The sequence below is a fragment of the Pleurodeles waltl genome, chromosome 6, assembly GCF_031143425.1.
Source record: "Pleurodeles waltl isolate 20211129_DDA chromosome 6, aPleWal1.hap1.20221129, whole genome shotgun sequence".
In the NCBI taxonomy this organism is placed as follows: Eukaryota; Metazoa; Chordata; class Amphibia; order Caudata; family Salamandridae; genus Pleurodeles; species Pleurodeles waltl.
This window is the reverse complement of record NC_090445.1, coordinates 377,439,849-377,466,703: the sequence shown is the minus strand read 5'-3', so window position 1 is coordinate 377,466,703 and position 26,855 is coordinate 377,439,849. Positions and strand designations below refer to the sequence as shown.

The window sequence follows — 26,855 nt, the reverse complement described above, 5'->3', positions numbered from 1 at the left end:
CTTTAATGTCTCCTTGGAAATGACTACCCAGAGGTTGGTCGGAGCCCAAAAGAGGAGCTGATCCAGTACCAGTCCTCTCCCAAGGATTCTGGAGGTGCTGCCCCTCAATGTCTACAGGTAGGCCCTAGATGAAAAATAAAAAAATGTAGTGCAGGAAAGGTGGACAGCCTTTAGACAAGGATCCAGTAAGCCAAGGAGATGCTGCTCCAGTAGTGGAGAACTCCGAAGTTGGCACTGATGAAGTTCAAAAAAAACTATGAATGCACAGTTCCAAAAAGAGCATACAAATAATGATTTCACCTAAGAGAGAAAAAGTTACAGTTCCTGTGGGTGACCTAGGTCAGGAAAAAGAGCCCTCACTCACCAATAGGTGACAAGCTTCATCATTGGGCTTTGCTCCTTGTCAGACCAGCACTACAATGTCTGACGGGCCCCTCGTGGGGGCTCTTTGCCGGACATCTTTTGTAGAAAAATGCCATGAATAAATGCAAGAATGTGGGTTTGGTGAGAGGACTGTTAGAATTGGCTTAAATTACCATGTAGTGAAGTGTTTAATAGATATATGAGCCTCTGTCAAGATTAAAAACAAAGAAGGGGAATAAAGAATAATGTCAGTCTTACCCTATTTGAAAAATGAAGTCAAAAGTTGGAGAACCTTGAATTCTAGGGATTAACTATGTATGAGGCAGGGTTCGAAATCCCTACACTGCCTTAGTGTACTACCTTTTGAAGGGACTCCCTCTCTTCTCGTGCCCCACCCAAACTAGAACCCTCCATCTCTTCTAAATATAGGAGCCTCCCGCAGCGCTGTTGTACTGCACCCAGATAACCCCACTGAAATACACCTCCCATAATGCCCAGAAATCCCCTCTGTCTGTTGCCTACCTCAGTGGTTCCCAACCTGTGGTCCGGGGACCCCTGGGAGTCCGCAAAGCCTCCTCAGGGTCCGCGACTGCTTAGAAAATTTTATAATTTCAACAGATTAGGTCCCCTGCTTTGCATAATAACTTAGTGGGGGCTCCTCGCATTCCAATAATGATTCAGTGGGGGTCCCCGGGTTCGAGTATTGATAAAGTGGGGGTCCACAGAAGTCAAAATGTTGGGAACCACTGGCCTACCTGATTAAATTCTAACCATGCAAGTTATATTGGTTCTCCCCTATATGTTTAACTAGAAATACACAATCTAGCAAAGTCATGGAAGGTTCCTTTCCTTACATTCCAGTTTGATATATGTATACTTTAATGGCCTGTTTATAATTGTGAAACCGTGTCTGCAATTAGCCTGATTTGGGTTAAGGGCCTTATGATGTGTATACCATAATTGCATGTGCTGTAATACTGAAAACTAATGAAAACAGTTCCCAACACTGAGGACTTAGACAAAATTTGGCCAAAAAGTGCTCTCAGAACCAGTAGGAGACCAACCTGCTTTCGTATCCCCCCGGGGTGCACTGTCGGTCGGATTGAATATGTGGCTTCTTGCACTACATTTTCTTCACAGCAGCAAGTCCGTTTCAGCGGTGCTTTGCCAAAGGGAAGTATCTGACCTCATGGAGCTCTCTTTGGCGATAGCCCTCTGCTTCAGCCCTCTATAGTTTTTTTACTTCCATTTCGGCAACTATATCCGGATGTAGAAATCTTCACCGTGGCTTTGACCCAAGACCATCCGATTGCGACTCTTCCTCCTATGACACCTCTGCAGTCCTGCCTCGCTGAACTTTACCTTCTCAGACATTTTTCTAAGTAAGCACAGACTGGGCCCATTTCACTTCTTGGTATTCAAACCTTGTTCCAGAGCGATCGTCCTTAACTTTTGACGTTGAACCGGTCTCATGCGATTAGATGTCTGAGGTTGGTGCATTGATCTTTCAGGTGCCAGATTTCACTTAAACGTTTAAAAATTCATATCTCTGGTTCTACTGATCGGATTTGTGTTTCTCTGGTGTGAAATAATTTATTAAAATGTTCTCTATTTTTCAAAGTGGTTTGTGCTTTTTCTTGTGTTGTGTTTTCACTTTATTACTGTCTATGTGCTGCATAAATACTTTACACTTTGCCTCTAAGTTAAGCCTGACTGCTTTTTGTGCCAACCCACCGAACGTTAAGCACTGGTTAATTTAGTGACTGTTCCTGGTTTACCCTGTAAGGGATTGTGGCTGTTGCTTGTCCAGGGCTCACACCCCAGTCAACCAACAACTCAATTTCTCTTGCATGTTCATTTTGTCATTATTTCGCAAAACCTTGGTTGGAAGGACAGTTCAGTACTGTTGCTTGTTCCATCTTTGGCCTCATTCTTGAAGATGTAAAAGTTTGGTGGCCATGTTTGTACCGTGCATGAACTCTTTCTGAAAGTATTAATTCTTCAAATGTGCAAAGAATTTATCATGCATGCTTATTCCATCCACGAGCTTACATTGCTAGGATTGACTCTGTTTGGCAAGTCTGCCTTGTCAGGCTTTTGCAGTCTTGGCAGGCTTTACTTGGGATGAAACGATACCCTCATCAAATATCTGAAGCCACATGAAGTTTAGTTCTCAAACTTCCAGTGCCATCTCACTGTGGATTGCTTCCAAATCAGACAACTTAATGTAATTCAACCTCTATCCAGTGGGTAGGAGCTTACGACACCACAGTCAATACCCCACACATACCACAGTTAAATGAACAAAACAATCTTGGAGATCTGAAAGTACATTAGAGTGAAGAGGACAACTACTTTATCCCCTTCTCTATCACACCAGTACCCCTTAAAGACAGGTTATTCATATTGATGTTGGTCAGAGGGGGACAGTAGGACCACCTTGTTGATCTGTTTGAGACCCCAAATGTGAAATCTGTCGAAAAGGGTAAGTCTCAATCTAATCTCATGGAGGGGGAATGCTCCTAGTTATTATAAGCTTTGCCACAGGATAACACTCTTGATTATCAGGAAAAAAGAGGAGAGGAAAATGTTCTCCTTTGCGACGTAGGTGGCTGAGAGAGGTGCCACAAAAGATGTGAGATTGTCCCCCAAAGAAGATTCTAAATAGCCCCATTATGCAGAGGTTTGAGAGTGATCTGCACAGGGAAATTGCTGTAGAGAAAAGTTTACAATTAGAGGTGGATATTATCAAGAAGAGCTTAGAAGTGCAACACAGGCAATACACAAGTTGTCACCTGACAACATGCCAGGTTGATATCTGACAAGAAAAAGTTTAAAAGTGATGTGCCCAGATTATAGCGAATGAGGTGGTGTGAGAAGGAGGGTAAAAGTTTAACATACATGGCGGGCATGCTTTCACCTGCAAATATTCTGGAAGGAAGTTCCTGCCACAATCGGTCATAAAATGTTTATTTGAATTCCAGGAGAAGCCGCCCTGGCTGTCAGAACTGAAGACAGTGTCCCGGGTTGAAATTAACTAGAAAAGATGGAAGCAATTCTACCAGCTTTGTTACTACTAAATTTGTCATTGCTAGGAACTGGAAAAAGGTACAGGTACCAGCAGGAGCCTTGTGCTACCCGACACTTTTGAGACACAATGACAATGAAGAAGTAGTCTCTACATGTCTGACTGAAAGGATACATTCCTGTATGTCGGGTCCATAACATTATTTGATTAACTATTTTCAACATTTGTGACTCACTCAGAATGGCACAAGTTTTGGTCTGTAATGGTGGGTATGGGCAGAGAAGGGATGTTTGGGGGTCAGGGATAAGAAGCTGGGTAACATAGGTGAGTGGGGTTGGAATAAACACTGGGGGAAGATCGATTTTTGTCAGCTTAGCGGAGCTTTAATGTGTAAGCCTTTTGCTGCCGCTTATGTATAGAGAGGCTTCCTTGTTTGATCTTGAAAACAAAAAAAATGTTGGTTGTTTGGTATGCTCTTTTTTAATCTTTATGTATCATTGTGTATGGAAACCGATTCCGATAACCAGAGCTTTTGAACTTCATGATCGCAATTCTGGCTGAGGGCAGCTTACAACCTTTTCGATTTAAAATAGCATTTAAAATGGCCTGTGGCAAAACGGACCTCTTTTTTCTTGTCTTTCTTCTACCTCAGGATTGCAATGGTGCAGTGGACTTTCATGAAGTTATCCTGGCACTGGCTGCACAAGATGGCTCCAATAAGGCAGCAGACATAGCTCAGCTCGCATTTCAGGTATGGTGGATGGAATGTTAAGCCATTAAATACATTGGCACTGTCAATGAATTGTTACTTTACTTTTCTCTCAGGTAAGTAGTGTAAACGTCAGTGCATGTCTAAGCCTATTGAAAACATATCATGAATACTCATGAGGAAAGTGTATCATAGGAAGAGAGAGAGCGTTTAATGTGCTTCTCCAGCATGACCTTGAATTCTCTCCACTGTCAGATTGATAGTCGACATGAACTCAAAAGAATTAATAGAAGAAACCCCCTTCTTGGTCCCTCTACAATCACCAAAATCTCTCGGGGCATTCATAGATGGTTTTAAGAGCCACTGCATTATTTTGTTCAATTTTCATGCCTTTCCCAGGGATGTCAAACTAAAATATTTCTTAAAATATTGAGACTACTAAGCGTGTCTGCCTGTGACCTATGAAAACTTTGTCTGTAATTCATGGTTAGACTGTTAAACTTTCAACTAATCTTAAACATTTTTCCAAATTTACAGTTATACGCATGTTTAAAATTAAACGAGTTGTGCATCCTGTAGTGTGTATAATGTTTCTTTCACTTGCCACTCTCACCTGTGATTTGTGACCGATTTCGTTTTTTATTTTTCTTCTTAAACTGTTTGTGTACTGGTTTTCAACACATTTATCTTTTCTGTGCACATGGAACTCGTGCCTTTTCAAACATATTACCCATGTTTATGAAAATCCTATACTACATTTTATGTCAATTATGTTTTCATTTGGTATCTTCCTCATTATCGCCAAACACTCCCCCATGTGTGGGATCCCATGAAACGTTTAACAAGGAGGTTTTAAAACCATTGTGCAACGAAAATAAATTGTAAAACAAAATAATAAAATTAGTCTGTTGAAAGTAAGCACATGTGTGTTGACATCTGTCCTGAGAGCAAATCATGTGATTATATCACTACGTCTACAGCAAGACTGATTTTCACTAGTGACCATCATGGCGATCTGGATGATAATACAGGTTTCCAGTGGCTTTAACATTGATTGTGTCAACAGCTTATAGGCGCACCGTTAAAACTAGATCTAACCTAAAACCCTAAATGCTATTGGCCTGAAGAAAAGTAATCAAGTAATGTCAGGTCACAATACAAGCATCAAGACCACCAGTATTACTCAAGGCAGAGGGTTTAGTCACCCTAGTAGCCTTATCGGACCCGCAATTAGTCAGAAGAAGTCCTCCTTGACAGGCAAAGCTCCATCTCATGCCTCACCATAACTGCCTTTCTTCCTCGCTTACTTACATCACCCTGGTGTGAGGGAGAGTACCCAAACATCGCCATATGTGCCAGGCAGTTTCTAACAACATCTATTTTTTTAACATGTCCTTGTTAAGGAGGCAAACGCAACGTAACGTTCTTTCAGAAGCGGGTTGTAAGAAGCTGGGTTATTGGTGGAGGGTGGTGGAAACCCTACTCAGGCAATGACCACAATCCCTGTCAGGGTACACCACAAAAGTCCCTACATTAACCTGTGCTTAATCCTCTGGTAGCACTAAGCAGTCAGGCTTAACTGGAAGGCAATGCGTAAATTATTTATGCGGCACACAAACAGTAATAAAGTGTAAACACAACACAAGAAAAATCCCACGCCATATTAGTTACATAGAGTAAATGTTCATAAGTGAAATGAGACCAGAACAACAAAAATCTAATCTGTAAAATCGGAGATATGTAATTTTAAAGTTTTAGGTAGGTAAATATAGGGGCTTAAAGCACAACGTGCCACTTGCGGTCATCTGGTCCTGCTAGACCCGGCGACAGTCACCCGTTCAATCCCACCATGCCGGATACAGAGACCAGGTTAGTCCCACTAAATAAGTTACCTTCTCAAAGGCTTGTTCACTGTGGTGGAGGCTGCTGGGAGAGCGGATGGTCATTGCAGTCGCTTAAGTAGTAGATCTGCCACTGCCAGTCGTAGCTTGAGGCTAGCCAAGGGCCTAGGACTTGGGGAGGCACCTCCTGGGGATCATGAACTTGATCTAGCAGAGACGAGCAGGACTCGGGCAGCTCCAGTGCAGCAGGTCAGCTGAGTAGTTGCAGGGAGGCCTCTGAAGTTTAATGTGCCCCAGTAACTCAGACAGTAGATCAGCCAACTGTCCCTTTGAGTGACTCCCCTGTAGGCTTGACCTCCTCAGCTCAGCAGAGGTCTTCGAGACCCTCCCCTCTCGGTGACAAGGGGTAGTTTCACTCATTGCCGCCGAACCGGGGTGCTTCAGTTTTAAGCTTTGAAGCGCCCAAGGCGAGTGTCAATCAGTGACACCTCGTCACAGAGTGGGGTGGGACAGCAGTCTCATTGACCCCCATCCCACTCACTGACGAGGTTGGGACTGCTTCCTTCCCTCACTGGCTGACCAAATGTCAACCAATGCGGGAAGGCGGCAGTCGCAATCCTCCTGGGGCTTCTGAGTCTGAGCTGTGTGTGTGTGGGGGGTGGTTTAAAATTGTGCGTGCATGTATGTTTGAATAACTGGTAATGAGTGTTGTGAATGGATATGTGTGTGCATGTGTATAAATGAATGAGTATGCATGTGTATTTCGCATCCGCTCCCCTCCTTCCTAAAATTACCGGACTCCACTGCCTACTCTCCATTGTGGCCGGCCTTATATCATGCCTATGTTTCAGTGTTGCCCAAAGTGGGAAGGGTATGCCCAGATGTGAGTCCCGTGCTTCTATGCCACCAGATTCAAGCAAGCCTGGCTGATGAAGGGTGAAACCCTGAAACTGGTCCCAGGATGCTTTCTGGTTCAGGGAGGACCTGGCCTGGCAGATCGGGCTGGAAGGTTCCCATGGGGAACAGGGTCAAGACTGATTTGCATATGGCTGGGTTCAAAATTGGAATGGCATTGCAAGCAAAAAAAACTGATGTGTTAAACCAAGATCTGTGACTGGGGGGTGAATGTTTGATTTGCTCTGCATTCCGTCCATCATCTGTTGTTTTTGCATTTGTCGCCCCAAGTGGGAAGGGTATGCCCAGACGTTGGTCCCTTGCTTACTATGCCACCAGATTCAAGATAGCCTGGCTGTTGAAGGGTGATACCCTGAAACTGGTCCCAGGATGCTTTCTGGTTCAGGGAGGACCTGGCCTGGCAGTTCGGGCTGGAAGGTTCCCAGGGGGAACAGGGTCAAGACTGATTTGCATATGGCTGGGTCCAAACTCGAATAGCATGGCAAGCAAAAAAAAAACTGATGGATTAAACCCAGATCTATGACTGGGGGTGAATGTTTGATTTGTTCTGCATTCCGTCCATCATCTGTTGCTTTTGCATATGTTTCAGTAAGGGGCAACAGAGACAGGGGTGTGGAATTTAATAAAATAGCTACTTGTCTATGGGACAGGTTCCTTTATAAATCTGCGTGTTGTGTAAAAAAAAAAGAAAATCCATTTGCACCATTGGTGCCACATAGAGCGATGACACATTATGACCGCAATCTCACTGTTTAAGAGCTCAGATAATACCCTCTCTGATTATGCCAGGGCTCATACTGTAGTATGATTTGAATACTATCAATTCCCTTATTTTGCCACCTTTCTGCAGATCTAGATACTGAGGTTGGAAATAGTGGTATGCAGTAGTTCTGGGGTTAGAATGCTCTTCTGAGTCTGTGCAAACCTATTAACATACATGTTTTGGGGTTTTCACCAGCTCTTCTCTAATCGCTTACCATACTGGGAAAGGTTGGAAATTTACTCCTGACAAAGGCAGAAGTAAAACTTCTTCCAGGTTTGGGGAAAGTAGTGATCGGAGGGAAACTGAACTTGTAAATGCTCAACAGATTTTCGCATGAACAAATCTACACATGCATACTTGCTCCTGCTAAAATGCTTATCTTGAAGTAGCATTTCCTGGTCGGCTTCAGTAAATTTGTGTCAATTCATGAAGCTATAAATCTGCACTAATGCAAGGACATATATCATAAGTGCACTCTTGTGACTTTCTTTAAGAAGTGGGTTCCTTTCTAGGTCTCACATTAACAAAGAGGTTTTGTTTTTATTAAATTCACTCTCTGTATTGGCTGGTTTGACTGTGAGCTGCAGCATTTTTCTCTTTCACGAGGAGAATATCAGCACACAAAGTAGATTTGTTCAGGGACTACTGTGGCAATGTGTGCTATATGAGACCCAAAATATTTTAGCTTTTTGCCAATTTTTACTACAATGGTGAGGGTCTAGCAGCTCCCATAATAATGTTTTATAAAAACCATGTTGAAACAAGGCACACATTGACAAACCCAAAAGGATGACCTCCACTGTCAGACCTATTGTCTTTACCGATGCTTTTTAATTTCACGTTTCTAAAAATCTTGTTAAAACTGATTCAACTGATTTTTTTTTTTTCATTAGAAATAGTTTTTGAAAATATTAGCATCTATGAACATATTTTGCTAGAAATTGTATCTAAACTTTCACAGAAGTTGATCAAAACATTTTTTTCCTAGTTGCATTTTTTCTGTGAACATTTTTGTAATACAAAGAATCATCAATCTTATTTTCAAGCTTCTGCAAATTTTTGCATCTCATCAGAGCATACTGTGGGAGCATTATAGGTAGCCTTATCCTGAAAACTTTGTAGACGTATGTACACATTTTTAAACTGGAACCACAGTCAGTAGTGCAGTCCTAGCTTACAACATTTCTTTAGAGCGCTCATCCGAATAGTAAAGGCTTTGCATTAAGGACTACTAAATACTACTTCAAACAGCATTAACATATGGACACAGTTATTACCTTAACTGAAGACAATGCTATTCCTTGATCCATAATGTGATATTCTAAACTGGCAATCAAAGGGTTTGTTCTGCAGGGGCTTGGGGGTCTACCTGTCCCAAGGACAAAATAAACATAAAAATGTGTTTCCCCTGACCCGAAACAATGTCCTGGACGTAGTGCTATAGGGATTCCACACCCCTGAGATGACTGCAGTTGGTGCTAACACTTTTTAGCAATATTTTGATTCAGAGTTTTAAAAATGATCTCGAATTTGTTTTTTTTGTTTTTTTGGTCCTTATTTGCATACCATCCTTTCTCACCGCGAGAGGATATAGGTGGGAAGGTCTTTCAATGCAGAGTTTACTATATTAACCGCTGCCCAACTCTGCCGGACCTTACCTGCCCGGAAATATGACCTCACTATACCCACTCCACTTGCCAGTAACGGCCGGTGGTGATATATTACAGGCATATTTAATAATTTGACCGTGTCAGACCAAATATGCTCCCCTATCCTCTCCCAAACTCCACCATTGCTTCAATTGATTCCAAAATCTTTTTTTTTTTTTTTTTTTTTTACTGTTCTTACTCGTATCCAGCTTCAAGTTATACATTAAAGCATCTTTTCAATCAGTAAGAGTTGGAGGGAAAACATCAATCCATTTTTTACAGATCTCTCTTCTTGCCACATGCATCATATAAAATAGAAGTTTAGAGCTATCCCTTGCTAATCAGCTGAGATCCTGTCAAACATCCAAAAATGACAAGCGAGGTGCTTACCTTGAGTTTTATGGAGGTTATTTCACTAATAGCATCATCAACCTCTGCCCAGAATTTACTCAGCATGGGGCATTCCAGAAACACATGAATGTCGTCTGCCGCCAGAGTCCCACTCTTTATGCATCTGACCGTACTACCCTGATCCGTTCTAGAAAGCTTTGCTGGTGTCCAAAAAAACTCTGTTAATTGAAAACAAATGATTCCTCCTTAACGCAGCAGGTGTGACAGTATTATATAAAAGTGTAGTAGATACTTGCCATAACTCTTTTTGCTGGCGCTCCGGCAAGCAATCTTCCCATAACTCCTCTGGTAGGGTAAATTAGCCGTCCACAATATCCATAATTAGCCAGTACCATCTTGCCACCTCCTTCTTCCGCGGGGTTTCCAAATGCCACTGGTCTTCCAACTCATTTTTGACTCCCAGCTCCACTTTTAAATTCCTCACCCAGCTAGTGATCTTAAGATACTTGAATTTAGACAGGTTACCCCCTACCTCTCCATTCAGGTTTTCAAATGATCTAACCTCTCCATTAGAGCAAAATTATCCCCAGTGCAAAAAAACCTGCTTCCTTCAGAGGGGTTGCCAATGCATCCTTAGTCCATTCCGGTGACCCTGGGGAGTCCCATATAGGGGCCTTTTTGCTATAATACGACAATTTCGTGGCCCTCCTGACCTTATACCAAAGTCTCGCTAGATCTTGTAACACCTTAAATCTGACTTTCTTGAAGTATTTAGGATCTCCAAACTTATACATAAAGCTTGTCTGTGACTCATTAACCTCTGCCATTGCAAACAGTGCCTGCCCCAGCTCTGAGCGACCTGGGTGATTAAAGGTCTCCCTCGCATTCTTCAGAAAGGTACAGCCAACCCTCCTTTTTCTTTCCTCCTTCCCAATTTTTTCTGGGAAATACGTACACCTTTAGATGCCCAAATAAAACTGCTGATTTTTCCTTGAAGTTTCCTTAAAGAGTCCTTACTAAACATTAATGGTATTGAATTAAAGATACATGTAAACTTAGGGACAATCACCATTTTAATTAAATTAACCCGACCAATAATAGTTAGGGGAAGATTTAACCATCTCTTCAGTTGGATATCTACATCCCTCATTACCTTCCTGAAATTTGTTTCTGCCAATTTACTTATATCCTGTGTTATAGTAATCCCTAAATATTTAACATCCTCCTTCTTAATTACAAGGCTACATAAGTCCATGTTCCAGGCCATTACCTCTGTCTTTTGATTATTAACTACATAACCCGAAATACTCCAAAAATCTCTCATCATTTCTTCCACTACCGATTTAGTAAGGGTTAAATTAGAAGTATAAATCATCAGGTCATCTGCATACAAAGACACCTTCATAGAAAAATTCCTACACACAAAGGGGGGAATTCGCTGGTCATTCCTAATTCTAGTAACAAGTGGCTCAATATACAAACCAAACAATAACTGGGATAACGGACACCCCTGCCGCGTTCCCCTTTCTATCTTGAACGAGGAGGTGAGAGCACCAATAACCAAGATTCTTGCACAGGGATCCTGGTAACATTTTTGTAATGTCCTAATAAAGTGCCCCCCAAGATTATAACCCGCACATACCATATTTAAATAATTCCAGTTAACTCTATCAAAAGCTTTAGTTGCATCAACCATCACAACTGCTAGAGGGGAATAGCATGTGGTGGCCAAATCAACCGAGGCTACCAACCCGTGTATCGAATCCTGCATATGTCTTCCATTCAGAAACCCTTTCTGATCTATATGTATAAGCTTCCCCCCAAAAAAACCTAATCTATCTGCCAACATTTTTGCGAAAATCTTATAATCGCAGTTTAAGAGAGATATCGGGTGATATGATTCACAATTCCTGGGATCCTTTCCTGGTTTTAAAATTATTGTAATAATAGCTTCCCTCCAAGGGGAGGGGGGGGAAGTCTCCCATCAGTCTCTAGAACATTATTAAAGAGTTATCTCAGAAAAACCATAATACTACTACCCAATACTCTATAGACTTCAGCAGGCAGCCCATCGCGTCCTGCTGCCTTGCCTAATTTACCTGATTTTATCACCTGCTCGAGTTCTACCATATTAATTGGCTCATTAATCACCTTGTTCTCCTCCTCACTTAGAGATGCCAGTTCCAATCCCTCTAACCATCCCTTCACCGACTCCGCTGAGACTTCTAATTCCTCTGTGTATAATTCCTTGAAAAAGTTTAAAAAGGTGTCTTCTTACTCTTTCTAACCTCCCCTGAAATTCCATCCCGAATTTCTACCACCCGATTTCTAACTATACCGGTTTTTATTTTCCAGGCCAACACTTTACCGCTATTCTCACCGTATTCAAAATGAGACACCCTGTTGGCCTCACATCACATTCTATTTCGATTATCTATAACTGCTGCTAAATCCAATGGAGCCTCTTGTTCTTGTTTGTATAACTGATTAACTTCTTCCTCCTCAAGGTCCATAGCTGCCAATCTTTGCTCAGCCTGTCGAATCAAATTTTTTCCTCCTATATGCAGCTGCGCTTATCAGCTTCCCCCTCAAGAAGGCTTTGAAAGTAGGCTGACCCTTTATTAAGATTGAAAAATTCTTCTGTCCCTCTCCGTAACTGTGCTACGACCTCATCATCCAGTAATAGCATTCTATCCAAAGTCCACCTTCCTTCTCTTTTGGCCAAGCCAATTAAGCTTCAAACTCACCGCCAAATGATCCGATAGGTGAGCCCCAATGTGTGAAACTTCTTCCACAGCCTCTTTTAGACTTTCATCTTTTAAAAAATAATAAATTCTAGACTGATGTCTGTATTTTTTGTTGTTATAAGTATAGCCTCTTTCACGCCCCTTCTTTTCTCTCCAAACATCATATAAGCCAAATTGGGACATCATTAATTGGACCTGAGCTTGCATTTTCTCGTTACTTCTCAACCTACTCCGTGAAGACCTATCCAGCTCATAATTCATTACAACTTTGAAGTCCCCCACCCATATAAAAGGATCCCAGTGTTGCAGCAAAAAAAGTGACACCTCTCTCAACGGGGCTATATCATCCCGGTTAGGACCGTTGTACCCTACTAGAGTAAAAGCAAAATCATACACCATTAATCTCCCCACCACCCTTCTCCCCTAATTATCCACGGACCCTCAACAAAAGATATATTAGCATGATTTTTTATTATAATGGCGACCCCCTTATCGCCCCCGCATAATTAGAGCTAGCTATCTGCTGTACCCATCTACATGGTCGAAAAACCTCCACACACACTTCCTTGGAGAGGTGGGTTTCCTGCATAATCAACACTTCAAATAGAGCGTCCTTTAAATATTGCACTATCCTCCTTTGTCTAATCCTCACCCGGAGGCCATTAACATTCCAGGACAGGAGCTTCAAATAAATTTTCGACATCCTCCCACAAGGGGGCCCACAGCCCCTGTTAGATCTCGTGTTTTGCCACCTTCCTCTCTATACACAACAACCAGGACCTTTTTTCCTTTTTCCCTTTAATGCTCTCCACCCAGTGCTCCCCATCACCACCCTCCCCCCTCCCCAAACTCTCCCCTTCCTACCAACCCCAGGAGAACCCTCCCTATCTTCATATACCGGCGTTACCGCCTATGAAGGGTCATCATGCCGGACTCGGAGCCTCCTATCACCATAACCAGCCGACCATTGCTAGAGAAGGAGGCCTACACTGCACCAGAATCTTGCTCTGATTTCTTAATCAGGTCATCAACATCATTACAATCACTGAAATTGTGCATCTTATTATTCAACATTACTCTTAAGGATGCCGGGAACCTTAATTGGGCCGTTGCCCCCAGTCTTCTCAATATATCGATTCTTTTCCCCAGCTCCCATTGTTTATTTTAGGTAATAGATGCAAGATCCGACCTAACCTCAAATGGAGCGCCGTCCACCGAGAGTGATTTCTTCTTCAGTGCCATCTCCAAAATACATTCCTTAAGCCCATAAGTATGAAAGTAAACCAAAATTTTCCTTGGCCTATCCCTATTGGGAGGCATTTTTGCAGGGACCCTATGTACCCTTTGAATATCTTTTGCAATGTCGACCTCTGCATCCTCAAATTTTATTTCTTGTTTTTTAACCTTACCACAAATCCCTTCAAGTCATCTCCCTCCAATCCCTTGGGGACTCTGAGAAACCTCAGGTTATTTCTCCTTTGATTATTTTCCAAGGATTCCAACTTAGCCAGCACCCCTGTTTCTCCTGCTTTCAAACCCCTTATCTGCTCTTTATTTTCCTCCACAGTAGTCCTCAGATCACCAACCTCTTCCTCCAGGACGGCTGTCCGACCTGCAAGATCGTCTGTTTTTTTGCCGAGATCTTCACAAAGATTCCTGATCTCCTCCTGATTAGTTTTAGAAGTCTTAAAGCCGCCCTTCAATTCCATGGATAAAGCCTTTAACATACCTGTGATGGAGTCACTAGACGGAATTGCATGCTCACCCCCATTCAGAAGTCCTATTTCCCCTGCAGACTGCACATCGGATTGACTGACCCCCTGTCCTCCTTCAGCAGATCCAGCTTTCCTAAAACAGATTCCGGGGATACTTTGCTGTGTCGTGGCCCCATTGTTACGTCAGAATAGTTATATCCCCGCTTCCTGGCAAGGGCAATACTGTCTCTGTCCCTTGCACTATTGACATTTTAGGGGTTCCAGGTAACACTCTGAAATAAGTCCTTAATGAGGGGGTGACCCTTATTTTCCTATTAGTGGCGGAACCTAAATTACTCACAGTAGTTTTCCTATTACAGGTATTATTAATTTGCTCTTCCTTACTCCTCCCCGTGATCTGCTTCTGAAGATTCTCGCAAGTTTCTACTTCTATCTGCTTTTTAGCCGCCTTAACACTCCGCAGGGAATAGGCTGCCCCACTGCTACCACTCCTATCTTCCCTTCTCCCCTTCTGGCCAGACTCAGAGCCACTCCCTCTGCCTTATCCACCATGGGACCTGGGGATGCGAGAGAAAGAACGCTGTCCCTTAATTGTAGACTGTTTGAAGAGCAAAGGGTACCTCCAACACTCCTTCGGAGTTCTTGCTCGACTTTTGCAGCAACAAGTATAGGAAATGCCTTGTCAGCTTCTCCTGAGCCTTTTCCTCTACCAGTGCTGCCAGTGCTGACTCTGCCACACCTCCCCCGGAGCAAAATCCTTGCCGCCACCTCACTTCCTCGTAGCGCCTCCGAGCCGGCTCTCAACAGCCTCTGCCCATGAGTACACCGCGCTCCCGCCACCACGGTGCTTCTTCAAGAAGGGAGAAAAACCACCCCTCAAATGCTTTCACCTTTGCGCCGCCTCCTCCGACCCCTGGTAAGCGGCTAATATCACTCTAACATTACTTTACTCCAAGCCCTGCTGAGCCCTCCGCGCCCGGCTCCTTAGCCGGCCGCCATATTCTCCTCCTCTAATTTGTTTTTGTTGGATCGGTTTTGTGTAATTTTGTTCAGTAAAATATTCTCTATATTCTCTTTTTTATAAATTGGAGTGGGAATTTTATTGTCTTGTGTTTTTGACTCTAGGAGTTATGGTACTATTAAATGCTTTATACACTAAGCCTGTCTGCTCTGTGCCATAGCTACAAGGAGAATGAGCTCAGGTTTAAATTACTGAAACCTTTACTGGCCCAAACCAGAACAGCGCCATTATTACTAGTGATTGACTACTATCTACTCCAACCAATAAGACTACTATCCAAACTGTAGGAAGTTGGCTCTGTATATACTATTTCAAAGTAAGAAATAGTGTGCACAGAGTCCAAGGGTTCCCCTTAGAGGTAAGATAGTGGCAAAAGTAGATAATTCTAATGCTCTATTTTGTGGTAGTGTGGTCGAGCAGTAGGCTTATCAGAGGGTAGTGTTAAGCATTTGTTAAACACACACAGGCAATAAATGAGAAACACACACTCAAAGACTTACTCCAGGCCAATAGGTTTTTATATTGAAAAATATATTTTCTTAGTTTATTTTAAGAACCACAGGTTCAAGATTTACAGTAAATACTTTAAATGTAAGGTACTTCACCTAGATACTTTAGGAACTTTGAATGGAAACAATATCATGTACAGTCTTTGTAAAAATGGAAATAATCTATTTTCAAAGTGGTCACAGTGCAAAAATCAACAGTTCCTGGGGGAGGTAAGTAAAGGTTTGATTAGGAGGTAAGTAAAACACTTACAAGTCTCAGTCCTGGGGCATAGGCAGCCCACCGTTGGGGGGTTCAAGGCAACCCCAAAGTTACCACACCAGCAGCTCAGGGCCAGTCAGGTGCAGAGGTCAAAGAGGTGCCCAAAACACATAGGCGCCTATGGAGAACAGGGGTGCTCCGGTTCCAGTCTGCCAGCAGGTAAGTACCTGCGTCCTCGGGGGGCAGACCAGGGTTTTTTTGTCAAGCACTGGGGGCAAGTAGGCACACAAAACACACCCTCAGCGGCACAGGGGTGGCCGGGTGCAGTGTTCAAAGCAGGCGTTGGGTTTTGTATAGGTTTCAATGGAGGGACCCGGGGGTCACTCTAGCGGTGCAGGCAGGCACCGGGGGTTTCTCGGGACAGCCACTACCTGGGCTAGGCAGAGGGTCATCTGGGGGTCACTCCTGCGTCGAAGTACGGTTCCTTCAGGTCCTGGGGCTGCTGGTGCAGTGTTGGTTTCAGGCGTCGGGTCCCTTGTTACAGGCAGTCGCGGTCAGGGGGAGCCTCTGGATTCTCTCTGCAGGCGTCGCTGCGGGGATCCAGGGGGGTCGTCTCTGGTTACTCACGGGCTCGCAGTCGGCGGGGAGTCCTCCCTGAGGTGTTGGTTTTCTGCAGGTCGAGCCGGGGGCATCGAGTGCCAAGTGTAGAGTCTCACGCTTCCGGCGGGAAACGTGAAGTCTTTGGAAGTTGCTTCTTTTTTGCAAAGAAGAAGCTGGTTTTGAACAGGGCCGCTGTTCACAGGAGTTTCTTGGTCCTGTAGTCCAGGGCAGTCCTCTGAGGCTTCAGAGGTCGCTGGTCCCTGTCTGATGCGTTGCTGGAGCAGGTTTTCAAAGTTGGAGACAGGTCGGTAGCGCTGGGGCCAAATCAGTTGTCATCTTCCTCCTTCTTTGCAGTCTTGTAGGTCAACAGTCCTTCTTCTTTCTTCAGGTTGCAGGAACCGGTTTTCCTGGGATCTGGGGAGCCCCTAAATACTGTATTTAGGGGTGTGTTTAGGTCTGGGAGGGCAGTAGCCAATGGCTACTGTCCTTGATGGTGGCTACAACCTCTTTGTGCCTCCTCCCTGTGGGGAGGGGTGCACATCCCTAATCCTTTTCGGGGAATCCTCCAAACTCAAGATGGAGGATTTCTCAAGGCAGGGGTGTAAAGAAATGGCTCCCTGTTGCAGTTACCCCCCACTTTTTGCCTGATACTGATGCTGACTTGACTGAGAAGTGTGCTGGGACCCTGCTAACCAGGCCCCAGCACCAGTGTTCCTTCACCTAAAATGTACCATTGTGTCCACAATTGGCACACCCTGGCATTCAGATAAGTCCCTTGTAACTGGTACTTCTAGTACCAAGGGCCCTGATGCCAAGAAAGGTCTCTAAGGGCTGCAGCATGTCTTATGCCACCCTAGAGACCCCTCACTCAGCACAGACACACTGCTTACAAGCCTGTGTGTGCTAGTGAGAACAAAATGAGTAAGTCGACATGGCACTCCCCTCAGGGTGCCATGCCAGCCTCTCACTGCCTATGCAGTATAGGTAAGACACCCCTCTAGCAGGCCTTACAGCCCTAAGGCAGGGTGCACTATACCATAGGTGAGGGTACCAGTGCATGAGCACTGTGCCCCTACAGTGTCTAAACAAAACCTTAGACATTGTAAGTGCAGGGTAGCCATAAGAGTATATGGTCTGGGAGTCTGTTTTACACGAACTCCACAGCACCATAATGGCTACACTGAAAACTGGGAAGTTTGGTATCAAACTTCTCAGCACAATAAATGCACACTGATGCCAGTGTACATTTTATTGTAAAATACACCACAGAGGGCACCTTAGAGGTGCCCCCTGAAACTTAACCAACTATCTGTGTAGGCTGACTGGTTCCAGCAGCCTGCCACACTAGAGACATGTTGCTGGCCCCATGGGGAGAGTGCCTTTGTCACTCTGAGGCCAGTAACAAAGCCTGCACTGGGTGGAGATGCTAACACCTCCCCCAGGCAGGGGCTGTAACACCTGGCGGTGAGCCTCAAAGGCTCACCCCTTTGTCACAGCCCAGCAGGGCACTCCAGCTTAGTGGAGTTGCCCGCCCCCTCCGGCCACGGCCCCCACTTTTGGCGGCAAGGCTGGAGGGAACAAAGAAAGCAACAAGGAGGAGTCACTGGCCAGTCAGGACAGCCCCTAAGGTGTCCTGAGCTGAGGTGACTCTGACTTTTAGAAATCCTCCATCTTGCAGATGGAGGATTCCCCCAATAGGGTTAGGATTGTGACCCCCTCCCCTTGGGAGGAGGCACAAAGAGGGTGTACCCACCCTCAGGGCTAGTAGCCATTGGCTACTAACCCCCCAGACCTAAACACGCCCTTAAATTTAGTATTTAAGGGCTACCCTGAACCCTAGAAAACCAGATTCCTGCAACTACAAGAAGAAGGACTGCCTAGCTGAAAACCCCTGCAGAGGAAGACCAGAAGACGACAACTGCCTTGGCTCCAGAAACTCACCGGCCTGTCTCCTGCCTTCCAAAGATCCTGCTCCAGCGACGCCTTCCAAAGGGACCAGCGACCTCGACATCCTCTGAGGACTGCCCCGGCTTCGAAAAGACAAGAAACTCCCGAGGACAGCGGACCTGCTCCAAGAAAAGCTGCAACTTTGTTTCCAGCAGCTTTGAAAGAACCCTGCAAGCTCCCCGCAAGAAGCGTGAGAATTGCAACACTGCACCCGGCGACCCCGACTCGGCTGGTGGAGATCCAACACCTCAGGAGGGACCCCAGGACTACTCTAAGACTGTGAGTACAAAAACCTGTCCCCCCTGAGCCCCCACAGCGCCGCCTGCAGAGGGAATCCCGAGGCTTCCCCTGACCGCGACTCTTTGAATCCTAAGTCCCGACGCCTGGGAGAGACCCTGCACCCGCAGCCCCCAGGACCTGAAGGACCGGACTTTCACTGGAGGAGTGACCCCCAGGAGTCCCTCTCCCTTGACCAAGTGGAGGTTTCCCCGAGGAACCCCCCCCTTGCCTGCCTGCAGCGCTGAAGAGATCCCTAGATCTCCCATTGACTTCCATTACAAACTCGACGCTTGTTTCTACACTGCACCCGGCCGCCCCCGCGCTGCTGAGGGTGAAATTTCTGTGTGGGCTTGTGTCCCCCCCGGTGCCCTACAAAACCCCCCTGGTCTGCCCTCCGAAGACGCGGGTACTTACCTGCAAGCAGACCGGAACCGGGGCACCCCCTTCTCTCCATTCTAGCCTATGTGTTTTGGGCACCACTTTGAACTCTGCACCTGACCGGCCCTGAGCTGCTGGTGTGGTGACTTTGGGGTTGCTCTGAACCCCCAACGGTGGGCTACCTTGGACCAAGAACTAAGCCCTGTAAGTGTCTTACTTACCTGGTTAACCTAACAAATACTTACCTCCCCTAGGAACTGTGAAAATTGCACTAAGTGTCCTCTTTTAAAACAGCTATTTGTGAATAACTTGAAAAGTATACATGCAATTGTGATGATTTGAAGTTCCTAAAGTACTTACCTGCAATACCTTTCGAATGAGATATTACATGTAGAATTTGAACCTGTGGTTCTTAAAATAAACTAAGAAAAGATATTTTTCTATAACAAAACCTATTGGCTGGATTTGTCTCTGAGTGTGTGTACCTCATTTATTGTCTATGTGTATGTACAACAAATGCTTAACACTACTCCTTGGATAAGCCTACTGCTCGACCACACTACCACAAAATAGAGCATTAGTATTATCTCTTTTTGCCACTATCTTACCTCTAAGGGGAACCCTTGGACTCTGTGCATACTATTCCTTACTTTGAAATAGTACATACAGAGCCAACTTCCTACATTGGTGGATCAGCGGTGGGGTACAAGACTTTGCATTTGCTGGACTACTCAGCCAATACCTGATCACACGACAAATTCCAAAATTGTCATTAGAAATTCATTTTTGCAATTTGAAATTTTTCTAAATTCTTAAAAGTCCTGCTAGGGCCTTGTGTGTTAAGTCCCTGTTTAGCATTGTCTTTTAGAATTTAAAAAGTTTGTTAAACGTTTGAAATTAGATTCTAGAAACAGTTTTAGATTCTTTAAAAAGTCTTCCAACTTTTAGCAAAATAATGTCTGATACAGAGATGAATGTGGTGGAACTCGACACCACACCTTACCTCCATCTTAAGATGAGGGAGCTAAGGTCTCTCTGTAATATAAAGAAAATAACCATTGGCTCCAGACCTACCAAAATTCAGCTCCAGGAGCTGTTGGCAGAGTTTGAAAAAGCCAACCCCTCTGAGGATGACTTCACAGAGGAAGAAATTAGTGACTTGGAGGGCAATTCCCCCCTTCCAGTCCTAAATAGGGAGACCAGGGCCTCTCAAGCCCTGTCTCCAAAAATGATAGTCAGAAATGTTGCGTCCCTCACAGGAGGGTCCAGCATTTCTGAAATCACTGAGGATGCTCTCAGTGAAGATGACCCCCTGTTAGCCAGGATGGTCAAAAGATTGGCTTTGGAAAAGCAGCTCCTAGCCATAGAAAGGGAAAGAAAAGAGATGGGCCTAGGTCCCATCAATGGTGGCAGCAACTTAAATAGGGTCAGAGATTCTCCTGACATCCTAAAAATCCCCAAAGGGATTGTAACAAAATATGAAGATGGTGATGACATCACCAAATGGTTCACAGCTTTTGAGAGGGCTTGTGTAACCAGAAAAGTGAACAGATCTCACTGGGGTGCTCTCCTTTGGGAAATGTTCACTGGAAAGTGTAGGGATAGACTCCTCACACTCTCTGGAAAAGATGCAGAATCTTATGACCTCATGAAGGGTACCCTGATTGAGGGCTTTGGATTCTCCACTGAGGAGTATAGAATTAGATTCAGGGGGGCTCAAAAATCCTCGAGCCAGACCTGGGTTGATTTTGTAGACTACTCAGTAAAAACACTAGATGGTTGGTTAACTGGAAATGAAGTGTGTGACTATGTTGGGCTTTATAATTTGTTTATGAAAGAACACATTTTAAGTAACTGCTTCAATGAAAAGTTGCATCAGTATCTGGTAGACCTAGGTCCAATTTCTCCCCAAGAATTGGGAAAGAAGGCAGACCACTGGGTCAAGACTAGGGTAACCAAAACTTCCACTGGGGGTGACCAAAAGAAAGGGGTTACAAAAACTCCCCAGGAAAAAGTGGGTGACACTAGAAACAAAGAAAAAGAGTCCTCTGTAGGCCCCCAAAAACCAGAACAGGTGGGTGGGCCCCAAGACACAACCCAAAACAAAGGTGGGTACCAGGGTAAGAACTGGGATGCCACTAAGGCCTGGTGTCACAACTGTAAACAGTCTGGGCACCACACCAAGGACACTTCTTGTCCCAAAAACAAACCCCAGAACAAAATTCCTGGGGTAACCAGTGTAGCCATGGGAGATGACTCCTCAGATGAGGAGGTCTTCATAGCCTTCAACTGGAAACAGGGCCCAACAGGTGAGTTGGAGATTCCAGAGGGAAGTAGACACTTCCACCACCTACTGGTGAATGGAATCCCAACCACTGCCCTGAGAGACACTTGTGCCAGTCACACTATTGTGCATGACAGGCTGGTGCTCTCAAACCAGTACATCCCAGGTGAGACTGCCAGGGTAAGAGTTAGCCTAGACAGGGTCACTAAGAGGCCTGTGGCTTTAGTGCCCATAGAAGTGGGTGGCACTCTTAGCTGGAGAAGGGTAGTAGTCAGTACAGACCTCCCCCTTGATTGTCTCCTTGGAAATGACTACCCAGAGGTTAGTCAGAGCTCAAGAGAGGAACTGGTCCAGTGCCAGTCCTCTCCCAAGGATTCTGGAAGTCCTGCCTCTGCAGTAAATGCAAGCAGGCCCCAGAAGAAGAAGAAAAGAAAACAGAGTAGGAAGGGTGGACAACCTTTAGCCAAGGTTACAGCAAGCCAAGGAGATTCTGCTCCAGTAGGGGAGAACTCCAAAAATGGCCCGGATAAAGTCCAACCTGACCCACAAGAAGTCCTGGCTAGTCAGGCAACTGTTAAACCTGAGTGGGTGGCTCCTCAGCTAACAGAAGAAAGAGTGGAAGAAGGGTGTTTACTACAAGATCTGGTAACCCCCCACTCCAATACAGCAGACAGGCAACCTGAACCCAAAGAAGCCTGTAACTTAGCCCCTTCCCTTTTAGGTGAAGAGCTAAAGGTGTGGTTCTGGGCACTGACAGCTGTCAGTGGCCTCTGCTGGGTGTTAGCCTTTATGGCTGCACTATCCTTAGCATGGTGGTCTGACCCCATGCCAAATAGCAAGTTAGGCCCCCTGACCCTATTGGTCATGGTGGGGTTACTCCAGCTCTGGGTAACCTCTCTGGGTAAGCTAGGGGTAACCCTGGCCAAGATAAGGTTAGCAGAGGTGGATACCTCTAAGACCAAAATAGAAAGAATGGGTGGAGACATTGAAGAGGCAGACAAGAGGCAATTCAGACTAGGTCCTATCACTGTGGAAGTGGGTCAGTTCCCCAAAGGGAATGACCTGAACAGAAGGATGTAAGGCAGAGTAGGCCCTGCAACTAACCAGCCTATTTCTCCTACACTTCCTCGCCTGACAGACTAGGAAGACTCTCCCAGCTTGGGCTGAGTCTCCTGGCCTGTAGGCTGGGGGGGGCTTGTGTAAAGAAATGGCTCCCTGTTGCAGTTACCCCCCACTTTTTGCCTGATACTGATGCTGACTTGACTGAGAAGTGTGCTGGGACCCTGCTAACCAGGCCCCAGCACCAGTGTTCCTTCACCTAAAATGTACCATTGTGTCCACAATTGGCACACCCTGGCATTCAGATAAGTCCCTTGTAACTGGTACTTCTAGTACCAAGGGCCCTGATGCCAAGAAAGGTCTCTAAGGGCTGCAGCATGTCTTATGCCACCCTAGAGACCCCTCACTCAGCACAGACACACTGCTTACAAGCCTGTGTGTGCTAGTGAGAACAAAATGAGTAAGTCGACATGGCACTCCCCTCAGGGTGCCATGCCAGCCTCTCACTGCCTATGCAGTATAGGTAAGACACCCCTCTAGCAGGCCTTACAGCCCTAAGGCAGGGTGCACTATACCATAGGTGAGGGTACCAGTGCATGAGCACTGTGCCCCTACAGTGTCTAAACAAAACCTTAGACATTGTAAGTGCAGGGTAGCCATAAGAGTATATGGTCTGGGAGTCTGTTTTACACGAACTCCACAGCACCATAATGGCTACACTGAAAACTGGGAAGTTTGGTATCAAACTTCTCAGCACAATAAATGCACACTGATGCCAGTGTACATTTTATTGTAAAATACACCACAGAGGGCACCTTAGAGGTGCCCCCTGAAACTTAACCAACTATCTGTGTAGGCTGACTGGTTCCAGCAGCCTGCCACACTAGAGACATGTTGCTGGCCCCATGGGGAGAGTGCCTTTGTCACTCTGAGGCCAGTAACAAAGCCTGCACTGGGTGGAGATGCTAACACCTCCCCCAGGCAGGGGCTGTAACACCTGGCGGTGAGCCTCAAAGGCTCACCCCTTTGTCACAGCCCAGCAGGGCACTCCAGCTTAGTGGAGTTGCCCGCCCCCTCCGGCCACGGCCCCCACTTTTGGCGGCAAGGCTGGAGGGAACAAAGAAAGCAACAAGGAGGAGTCACTGGCCAGTCAGGACAGCCCCTAAGGTGTCCTGAGCTGAGGTGACTCTGACTTTTAGAAATCCTCCATCTTGCAGATGGAGGATTCCCCCAATAGGGTTAGGATTGTGACCCCCTCCCCTTGGGAGGAGGCACAAAGAGGGTGTACCCACCCTCAGGGCTAGTAGCCATTGGCTACTAACCCCCCAGACCTAAACACGCCCTTAAATTTAGTATTTAAGGGCTACCCTGAACCCTAGAAAACCAGATTCCTGCAACTACAAGAAGAAGGACTGCCTAGCTGAAAACCCCTGCAGAGGAAGACCAGAAGACGACAACTGCCTTGGCTCCAGAAACTCACCGGCCTGTCTCCTGCCTTCCAAAGATCCTGCTCCAGCGACGCCTTCCAAAGGGACCAGCGACCTCGACATCCTCTGAGGACTGCCCCGGCTTCGAAAAGACAAGAAACTCCCGAGGACAGCGGACCTGCTCCAAGAAAAGCTGCAACTTTGTTTCCAGCAGCTTTGAAAGAACCCTGCAAGCTCCCCGCAAGAAGCGTGAGACTTGCAACACTGCACCCGGCGACCCCGACTCGGCTGGTGGAGATCCAACACCTCAGGAGGGACCCCAGGACTACTCTAAGACTGTGAGTACAAAAACCTGTCCCCCCTGAGCCCCCACAGCGCCGCCTGCAGAGGGAATCCCGAGGCTTCCCCTGACCGCGACTCTTTGAATCCTAAGTCCCGACGCCTGGGAGAGACCCTGCACCCGCAGCCCCCAGGACCTGAAGGACCGGACTTTCACTGGAGGAGTGACCCCCAGGAGTCCCTCTCCCTTGACCAAGTGGAGGTTTCCCCGAGGAACCCCCCCCTTGCCTGCCTGCAGCGCTGAAGAGATCCCTAGATCTCCCATTGACTTCCATTACAAACTCGACGCTTGTTTCTACACTGCACCCGGCCGCCCCCGCGCTGCTGAGGGTGAAATTTCTGTGTGGGCTTGTGTCCCCCCCGGTGCCCTACAAAACCCCCCTGGTCTGCCCTCCGAAGACGCGGGTACTTACCTGCAAGCAGACCGGAACCGGGGCACCCCCTTCTCTCCATTCTAGCCTATGTGTTTTGGGCACCACTTTGAACTCTGCACCTGACCGGCCCTGAGCTGCTGGTGTGGTGACTTTGGGGTTGCTCTGAACCCCCAACGGTGGGCTACCTTGGACCAAGAACTAAGCCCTGTAAGTGTCTTACTTACCTGGTTAACCTAACAAATACTTACCTCCCCTAGGAACTGTGAAAATTGCACTAAGTGTCCTCTTTTAAAACAGCTATTTGTGAATAACTTGAAAAGTATACATGCAATTGTGATGATTTGAAGTTCCTAAAGTACTTACCTGCAATACCTTTCGAATGAGATATTACATGTAGAATTTGAACCTGTGGTTCTTAAAATAAACTAAGAAAAGATATTTTTCTATAACAAAACCTATTGGCTGGATTTGTCTCTGAGTGTGTGTACCTCATTTATTGTCTATGTGTATGTACAACAAATGCTTAACACTACTCCTTGGATAAGCCTACTGCTCGACCACACTACCACAAAATAGAGCATTAGTATTATCTCTTTTTGCCACTATCTTACCTCTAAGGGGAACCCTTGGACTCTGTGCATACTATTCCTTACTTTGAAATAGTACATACAGAGCCAACTTCCTACATTGGTGGATCAGCGGTGGGGTACAAGACTTTGCATTTGCTGGACTACTCAGCCAATACCTGATCACACGACAAATTCCAAAATTGTCATTAGAAATTCATTTTTGCAATTTGAAATTTTTCTAAATTCTTAAAAGTCCTGCTAGGGCCTTGTGTGTTAAGTCCCTGTTTAGCATTGTCTTTTAGAATTTAAAAAGTTTGTTAAACGTTTGAAATTAGATTCTAGAAACAGTTTTAGATTCTTTAAAAAGTCTTCCAACTTTTAGCAAAATAATGTCTGATACAGAGATGAATGTGGTGGAACTCGACACCACACCTTACCTCCATCTTAAGATGAGGGAGCTAAGGTCTCTCTGTAATATAAAGAAAATAACCATTGGCTCCAGACCTACCAAAATTCAGCTCCAGGAGCTGTTGGCAGAGTTTGAAAAAGCCAACCCCTCTGAGGATGACTTCACAGAGGAAGAAATTAGTGACTTGGAGGGCAATTCCCCCCTTCCAGTCCTAAATAGGGAGACCAGGGCCTCTCAAGCCCTGTCTCCAAAAATGATAGTCAGAAATGTTGCGTCCCTCACAGGAGGGTCCAGCATTTCTGAAATCACTGAGGATGCTCTCAGTGAAGATGACCCCCTGTTAGCCAGGATGGTCAAAAGATTGGCTTTGGAAAAGCAGCTCCTAGCCATAGAAAGGGAAAGAAAAGAGATGGGCCTAGGTCCCATCAATGGTGGCAGCAACTTAAATAGGGTCAGAGATTCTCCTGACATCCTAAAAATCCCCAAAGGGATTGTAACAAAATATGAAGATGGTGATGACATCACCAAATGGTTCACAGCTTTTGAGAGGGCTTGTGTAACCAGAAAAGTGAACAGATCTCACTGGGGTGCTCTCCTTTGGGAAATGTTCACTGGAAAGTGTAGGGATAGACTCCTCACACTCTCTGGAAAAGATGCAGAATCTTATGACCTCATGAAGGGTACCCTGATTGAGGGCTTTGGATTCTCCACTGAGGAGTATAGAATTAGATTCAGGGGGGCTCAAAAATCCTCGAGCCAGACCTGGGTTGATTTTGTAGACTACTCAGTAAAAACACTAGATGGTTGGTTAACTGGAAATGAAGTGTGTGACTATGTTGGGCTTTATAATTTGTTTATGAAAGAACACATTTTAAGTAACTGCTTCAATGAAAAGTTGCATCAGTATCTGGTAGACCTAGGTCCAATTTCTCCCCAAGAATTGGGAAAGAAGGCAGACCACTGGGTCAAGACTAGGGTAACCAAAACTTCCACTGGGGGTGACCAAAAGAAAGGGGTTACAAAAACTCCCCAGGAAAAAGTGGGTGACACTAGAAACAAAGAAAAAGAGTCCTCTGTAGGCCCCCAAAAACCAGAACAGGTGGGTGGGCCCCAAGACACAACCCAAAACAAAGGTGGGTACCAGGGTAAGAACTGGGATGCCACTAAGGCCTGGTGTCACAACTGTAAACAGTCTGGGCACCACACCAAGGACACTTCTTGTCCCAAAAACAAACCCCAGAACAAAATTCCTGGGGTAACCAGTGTAGCCATGGGAGATGACTCCTCAGATGAGGAGGTCTTCATAGCCTTCAACTGGAAACAGGGCCCAACAGGTGAGTTGGAGATTCCAGAGGGAAGTAGACACTTCCACCACCTACT

The 26,855-nt window shown here is 45.6% G+C and overlaps 1 protein-coding gene across 1 annotated transcript in view; it reads left to right on the top strand.

Moving 5' to 3' along the window:
* Window positions 1–26,855, top strand: part of LPCAT4 (lysophosphatidylcholine acyltransferase 4) — a 536,940-nt gene that overhangs the window by 423,180 nt on the left and 86,905 nt on the right. Inside the window, exon 12 of the mRNA XM_069238305.1 lies at window positions 4,044–4,142. Within this exon, the coding sequence (XP_069094406.1) occupies window positions 4,044–4,142 (99 nt within the window). The remainder of the gene's footprint in view (window positions 1–4,043; window positions 4,143–26,855) is intronic.